Source organism: Vidua macroura, chromosome 2 (assembly GCF_024509145.1).
Source record: "Vidua macroura isolate BioBank_ID:100142 chromosome 2, ASM2450914v1, whole genome shotgun sequence".
In the NCBI taxonomy this organism is placed as follows: domain Eukaryota; kingdom Metazoa; phylum Chordata; class Aves; order Passeriformes; family Viduidae; genus Vidua; species Vidua macroura.
Genome location: NC_071572.1, coordinates 96,311,918 through 96,319,984, shown reverse-complemented (window position 1 = coordinate 96,319,984; position 8,067 = coordinate 96,311,918). Strand labels below are relative to the sequence as shown.

The window sequence follows — 8,067 nt, the reverse complement described above, 5'->3', positions numbered from 1 at the left end:
ATTAACTTAGGTACACTTGGACTGGAGTGGAAGGGTGAGCTATTTATAACCTGATGGGGCCATGAAACAGCTGCAACAGACAGATGGGCTCATCACTGAGGGATGGACCTGACCATGGAGGCCATTGCACAGACCATTCACGAATGAAAAGCATGTGCTGCAATCAACCAAGCCACTGAAGTAAACTTTCCCTGGAATAGAGGGCAGCAACTGGGTTCCCAGTATGGTGAGACCTGGCAAACTGGACCACTGCCATGAACATGCCAAATACATGGTACATACTCACCCTGGTAGAGGTAACAACTGTCTGGCTGGCAACAAACCCTGTAAACCATTGCCACTGCTCAAGACACAATCTCAGGTCTTGAGAGACACATTTTGTAGCAACATGATACCCCAGAGAATCGAATCAGACAATGGGACTACTTTTCAAAACAACCTCATAAACTCCTGGGCAAAGAAACATGGTATTGAGTGGACATCACATCCCTTATCACCCATAAGCCTCTGGAAGGACTGAGAGGTATAATGGACTGCTGAAGACTGTGTTAAGTGTGTTAGGTAATGGGGCATGGAAGGAATGGGATGTAAATTTAACAGAAGCCACTTGACTGGTTAACACCAGATCTGCAAACCTCCCTGGTCCTGCCCAAACAAAACCCCTACACACTGGGAGAGGAGATAAGGTCCCCATGCTATACATGGGAAGTGGCTGGGAAAATCAGGGTCGATTTCTCTCCCTATAGGAAAAGGCAAACCTGTTTATGAGATTGTCTTTGCTCAAATACCTGGGTGTACTTGGTGGGTAATGCAGAATGATGGGGAGACCCAGTGTGTGCCCCAAGGAGATTTAACCTTGTTGGGAAAATAATTTGTGGTGTAAATTTTATGTTGCAAAAGTAAAGCAGCAAAAATGACATGAACTGATGAAGCATGAATAACGAATGACGAATAAGGAGAGTGGGAGGCACAGGGCCAACACTGGTGTCCAATAATTAAGTGTGCTGCTTCTCCAGTCCTGAGCACCCATCTTGATGGAATCTAACCCAAGTCATGGCCCGATTTTGGACATCTGAATGGGTGGAGGATGCTCTTGAGATGGGAAAATAACACCTATGTGTGAAAGGACAGGGGACAGCAGGTAATGAAAATTTATAAATCTTTATGTCCAACCAAAGACAACCCATCACAGCCCCTCTGCTCTGGTGAAAACCCCATCTGGTAGACTGCATCCAGCTCTGGAACCCACAACATAGGAAGGACATCCACCTGTTACAGCAAATGCAGAGACAGGTCAGAAGTTGATTAGAGGGATGGAAGACCTCTCCTATGAGGAAAGGCTGAGAGAATTGGAATTGTTCAGCCTGGAAAAGAGGTGGCTTCATGGTGACCTAATTGCAGCCTTTAATTACCTGAATGGAGCCTACAGGAACGATGGGAAAGAGACTTTTTACAAGGGCATGCAGGGAGAGGATAAGGGGGAATGGGTTCACACTGAGAGTACATTTATATTAGATACTGAGAAGAAATTCTTTACTGTGAGGGTAGTCAGGCACTGGAACAGGTTGCTCAGAAAAGTTGTGTACGTATACCCCCTCCCTGGGAAGCGTTCCAGGGCGGACAGAGCTCTGAGTAACCTGGTCTTATGAAAGGTGTCCCTGTTCACAGCAGGGGAATTGGAACTTCATGATCTTTCAAGGTCCCTTCCATCTGCTGAGGAATACATCTGGTGCAGGTAGCTGATTTGTAAGCTGCAGTTAGAGATGCAGACTGAGATGCAAATTGAGCTCTGAGTGGGAGCTAAGAAAGGAGGCAGTGAACTGCCAACTCTTAGCATAACAAAAGGCATGAAGGTGAGTGGCTAGCCAGGTGAATGGACACAGGGACATGGCAGGAATGGAAGACTCAGAAGGGAAGACTCAGGAGGATAAGCGAGGCTTGCCTTAGACTGTGATGGTATAAAAGCCCAGGAGTTCCTTTGTCTGAGATCCCTCCTCAGAGGCACCAGCCCAGGCTGTTTCTGTGTTATTACACTGTTAATAAATTGCTTTATGGAACAAGGTGTCTGAGACCTGGGGTCAAACCAGTAAGGAAACCTGGTCTGACTGCAAGCCAGGTGTGCAGGGAGTCAAGTGGGGCACCTGTCAGATCACTGGAGTTACCCACAGCAAAGGAGCTTTGGTCCCAGAAGTTGACGTCTCTGGCACTTGGAGAATGACTGTCAAGAGAGTCCTATGAATGGTCAGACTGGGAAGTTTCCATAACACAACCCAGGCCATTCTATGATTTGCTCACAAGTCTGCAGACACCCAAGCAGCAAAAAATCTCAAAAGTGCAAACAAGAAACAAATACGTAACAACAACAACTTCCATTTTTGTTAAAACATTGAGATTCTTTGTATTTATACAAAATACAGATCCTGTCCCTCCTTCAGCACCAGACTCATCCACAGATCATTGATCTTTCCTCATTACCCAGGTGCTCCTTGAAACTGTTGCTGCCTTTGTGCCAAAGCTTGTTGACTTAACAGTTGCTGTTGTTTCTGTAGAAACCGTACTACTTCTGGGCTTCTGAGGAGGGACTGAAAGAGAGAGAAAGTGAACTTGACTTTACAAAACTCACATATGTTAAATAGCTACTATCGTAATATTTTTCCATTACATTAATGTGCACATTACCCACTGCTGTTGCTTAATATCAAAAAATCCCTGTAACTATAGCAAATAGGAGCAATCCATTGACATACTAGAACCAAAACATGTTTCAGTTGTGCTTCAGTTCTACAGCTGTGTTTCAACTGAGCTAATTTCTACATTTCCCACTGCAGATAGCTCAAAAGCAGTTTAATAAATGAATAAAATATTGTAATCCTGCAGCAAAGCTCATGTGCATGTCAGAGTTCAAGCATCAGGACTATGCCTGTAGCACATATTTTAGTTTTAGGCAGTCCTGTGAGGAGCAGGAAGTTGGACTCAATGATCCTTGTGGATCCCTTCCAACTCAAGATGGTTTTCACTGACTGTCCAGAATTTCCCAATATTTCAAAACAGCAGTCCATCCACATGGAATGAGTTAAAAAACTCCTCTGCATTCAAACAAAAGACAAAAGTATCTAAAAGTATTTGCATCTGGCTCCTGTCCTAAATAGTTGCAGTCTATAATCCAGCTCTGGTTGTTCACTCTCATGCCTGAATGGTGGCAGCACAAGTGATTGTAAGGTAAAATGGCAAACCAGGTTAGGAATTTATCCTTCCAAAAATTAATGCAGGAAAAGGCTGAGGTTTTTTCTTTTTTTTTTTTTTAGCTGAATGAATTCCTTAGATGCTTTCTCATTATCCATGGTCACTTCAGTGATACAACCAAAAAGGTATTGCAACTGCAAGTCAGAGGAGAAAGAGAGAAACAAGAACCAGATCAAGGAGAATCTGAATTTCAGGAATACTGAAAAGAATTCTGAGTTCTTAAAGAGCCTTAATATAATTAGTGTAAAAGCTCTGAACATCTATTGAAAGAGCTTCTGGTTACTGTACTTCTATAAAAAAAAATGTTTCATTCAGAAGATACCTTTCAAATTTAATTAAAAGCCACGTCAATAGAAACAGCCAGGAAAGGGGGCAGCAAGCCAGTAAGTGGGATATGAAGAACAAGAGATAATATGAAAACTACTCCATAGTTCATTACTTGTTTTTCTCATAAAAACTGAAAAGCTATGAATACTCCTCTGAGTTTTAGACACAATCACTAGGAAAGTGCTATCATGGAGAAAGAATTATCAAGAAATACATCTAGGTAGTTGTATACCTAAGACTGACATGATGTTTCTTTTAAGGCTTTCCAAATTTCTGAACTAGCACTACAGCACTATAATGAGGATTGTTAAATTGCCTTAATTGCACAGGTAACAGAGAGAAGACAGTCACAATAGCTTTTACAGTCCCAAGAGCTTCTGAAGAATAGGGACTGCAAAAACATGCAACAAAGAAAATTGAAGTGAAGAAGCTGAACAAACTGTAGGGGTACTGAATGATTTCCCTGCACTGGGCTTAACTTGTTAAAGGAGAAACCAGTGTTTAAAAAACTTATGAGACATGCTATTCATGCAGTCTGCAAATATTATAAATCACACTGTTTGCTTAGAGTTTGCTTTATCAACACACATAAACTTTGATATGATACATCTACAACTTCTAAAACACACCATAGTAAAGCTTACATTAGACCTAAAGTCCATTCATTGTTCTACCTAAGGCTTTGGTTTAACAAGCTAAAACCATCTCAGCTATAATTTAAGTATTATTTAGCCTAAAGAAATCATCACATCTGTTACTACCAAAACTTCAGATCATTAAATTCAGTCATCTTAGTATTCTTCACAGACACACCAAAGCACACATCTCTGAAGCATGTTTCAAATTTGAAAATATGCACTTGCAGTGCATGCTTATTAAACTGATTTTCTTTTTTCACTATGTAACACTGTTACATTGCCTTTATTTATTTGAATTCAAAACCTCTCAAATAAAAGACTTACCAGTCTCTTTTTATTCAGTACTTGTTCTAAAAGAGTAGGTCTTGCTGGGCGATCTCCAATGGATCCTGTTCTCTGCTTTGTGACAGACACTGAACCTTCAACACTATCCTGCACATGACAGGAAAAAAAAAAAAAAAAAAAAAAAGGAGGTCACACTATGAACTCTGATAGAGGCATACACTGAAAATCCCAACAGTAAAGAACATTTACCTCCTTAATCTGCAGAGGAAAGTAAGAGCACAGGAATTGAAATCTGTCTATTCAAGACCTGGCCTCTTCTTTCCACCTCCTTTCACTATTTCACCAGCAAGAGTGAAGCAATGCAGCTGACTTAGTCTTCTATACTGCAAAACTGAACAGGTTACTAGGGCTAGTTAATGGCTTTAATTTATTTGACTAGACTTCTTAAAAATGAAGTAATTCACAACAGGTCAGCCACCAGCTTGTGAAAATGAATGTTATTTACCATTTGGTAATTGGGCAGGAATGACAAAAATCCTTGTAGTACCAAAACCAAAACATACTTCAGAACACTATACTAAACTTGCCAAAGCCACAGGCTTTTTTTTTTTTTTTCCCAAGTTAATTCTGTTGCCTGTACAATCACCAGTCATCTGAATGAGACATACTAGTACAACGTGGCTCTATAATCTGCTCTAAGGAAAGTATGAAAGGTTTGGAAAATTTCAATCAATGTTGAATCCTATGTGTATTACATTGAAAACATACTGACACTTCCATCTACCTGAAAGGGTTAAAAAGCAGGAGCAACAAAAAACTATCTCAGTATCTTTCACTTCTATCCTGTCCACAGAAGTGAAAATGAAACTTCTACTAGGAACTTCTACTGAAAATGGTCTCAATAAACACCACTGCAAAAAAAGTAGATTTAGCAATAAATACCCTGCTTTCTTCTGCAAGTTCAGGCCCTAATTTCCCTACATTCAAAGCAACCTGCACTTGCACATACTGGTAAAAGAAAACCCACTCTCTTCCAACATGCAGTAATCACTATTTCATGCTACAGATCAAAAAGTTTTAATCCATCACTACATGAAATGCAGCATTTTTACCCTTCTCCCATACTGTCCCCTTGTCTAAACTAGGACAAGTATTTGTGGAGACATGAATGAATCATGAATGAATTGTGTGGACATCATGAATCGAGCAAGATGAACTATCAGGGAAGGAAGGGAGGGAAAGTCATGCTGGAATATAAATCTAGAATTCATTCTCCCCTTGAATAATGTGTACAGCTTCTCTTACCTCACTGAAAAGAGAAATAGCTACCAGAATTAGACAAGGCTCAGAAAACAGCAAGGATTATAAAAGTGCGTAACTTTTTCCTTGGAAACAAGCATGCTATGCCTTTTCAATGTGAGAAGGAAAAAATGTGGCAGCAAGCCTTCCAAGTAAGTATTAGGAACACAAGGAACTAATGTAAACACTAACACTAATGTAAACACTACCTGCCAAATTCGGTTGACACCAAAGATTCAAAAACAAAGTGAGTATTCACACCAGGTAGCAGACCTGAACAAACTACCAGAATTTAACTACCAGGGGCTCAGAGGGTTCAACAAAAATCCAAAACACTATATGGAACATGTATCACTTAAAGTTACAGAATACATCAGGAAAACCTCAGCAAGTCCTCTGAACTGAAAGCAAAAAGATGGGAGAATATTCCCTAGCATATTCCCTAGCAGCATTCCCTTTATTAAAGCACCTGCCTCATGGCTTTTACAGACTTACAAAAGAAGATTCTTTCCTGTGATACCCAGTATGGTTACTATTATATTTACATGAAAAAAAAAAAAAAACAACAGGAAAATATTTGGGTGGTCAGTTTGCAGTTAGATCAGTTCCCAGCAACATGACTCCAGACACAGCTGTGATGACATAAAAGGGTTGCTTTTAGCAGGGGTGCCAGGTGAGATTTTTTTTTCTTCTGACAATCACTATTTTACACCTACCCCTTTGAGCACAAACCACTCAGCACCTTCAAGTTTAAAACTATTTCCCTTTTTCTGTTTCATCTAAATATAAGATCTGAAACACTAACTCTGTACAAGCGACCATCACAGAAGTGTATGGTCCTAGCTGAGTCACAAACTGCAGGAGAAAGAGTATTTTAAAATTTGAACGTTACCATCAGTTTTCCCACTGATAGTATTTCCCCATCTAAACAATACACATTAGCTTATACAAGTTAAGTATGAACTAGCAGTGGTCGAAATATTTACCTGCCATTTAATATATAAATATAAACCAAAAAGCATCCCGAAGTGATACACAACTGATTTTTACACACTTGATACCCAACGGCCTTTGTGACTTTAAAACCCCACACTTCAGCACCAGCTGTCTGACATCTCTCTTAGATCTATACTTTCCTACCACGGGAAAAAAAGCCACGCTGCAAGCGAAGCATCTTCTAGCGATATTGCTTTTCTTGGTACCTGGCATAGCTGTAAGCTTCTACAATTTACGTCAGAACGGAAAACTAACGGAGTTTGCTCTAGCAAACAGGAAGAAGAGTGAGCTGTAGGACGGCCCTAAACTTCTTCCTGTTCCTCCGGCCGTCTGACAGACCCCGGCTTCCCAGAGAAGCCCCTACCCCGAGGGACCACGCGGCACCCGAGGGTGGCCTGACCGAGGCCCCGCCGCCCCCCGCCTCACCTCGGCCCGCGGGCCGCCCCCCGCGGCCGCCGCCCCGCCGCCCCCCAGGGCCTGGTCGCTCTTCTTGCGCTTGTACTTGTCCTTGTAGATCTTGTTGCGGTGCCGCTTGCACATCCAGGGCTTGCGCTGCTTCACCACCTGCGTGGTGGTCTCGCTGCAGCCCTCGTACGTGCAGCTCTTGCACTCGCCGCCCGCCGCCGCTTCGCCGCTCGCAGCCCCCGGCACCGCCACCTCCTCCTCCTCCAGCTCCTCCACGCTGGCCGTGCTCTCACCGCCCGCCGCCTCGACCTCCTCCTCCCCCACCTCGATCTCGCCGGGGGCCCCCAGCTCGTAGAACACCATGAGGCCGCCGCTAGCGGAGGGCGGCAGCTGCGGGTCGGCGCTCGGCTGCAGCACCACCCCCGCCGCCCCGGCCGCCGCCTCCTCGCCGCCGCCCGGCTGCATGACGAGCAGCGTCAGCTGCTGCTGCTGCTGCTGCGGCGGCGACGAGGAGGCGGAGGAGGCGGGAGTGGCGGCAGGGCTGCCCTGCAGGGCGGCGGTGCCCGGCCGGTCCTGAACGCGCCGCTCCCGCGCCCCGCCGCGCCGCCCGCGCGCAGGCGCCGCGCGCACCGCGCAGGCGCCCCGGCCGGAAATGGCGGCACCGCCCCCTGGGGTGCTGTTGGGGGAATTCGCGTCGCGTCGCGGCACGGCAGGCGTGAAGCACTTGTGGCCGTGTGAGAGCCACCGGTGTGGTTGGGCCCCGGGTGGTAGACGCTCGTGATCGAAAGGAGCGATGGAAGTCAGAGGGTCTGCAAGCAATCAGAAAGTTTTATTAGCATACTGCACGCTTGGCGTGGGAATTAGTTTGTTAGTC

General features: G+C 44.1%; 1 protein-coding gene across 1 annotated transcript; it reads right to left on the bottom strand.

Annotated features, from left to right (window-relative positions):
- Positions 1-2,354: 2,354 nt before the first annotated feature.
- Positions 2,355-7,835, bottom strand: RFXAP (regulatory factor X associated protein; the record flags this gene model as incomplete). Its single annotated transcript, XM_053969814.1, has 3 exons — positions 2,355-2,582; positions 4,533-4,640; positions 7,215-7,835. Coding segments are annotated over 3 exons (840 nt in total), but the record flags the coding sequence as incomplete, so codon positions are not given.
- Between the last annotated feature and the right edge of the window lie 232 nt (positions 7,836-8,067).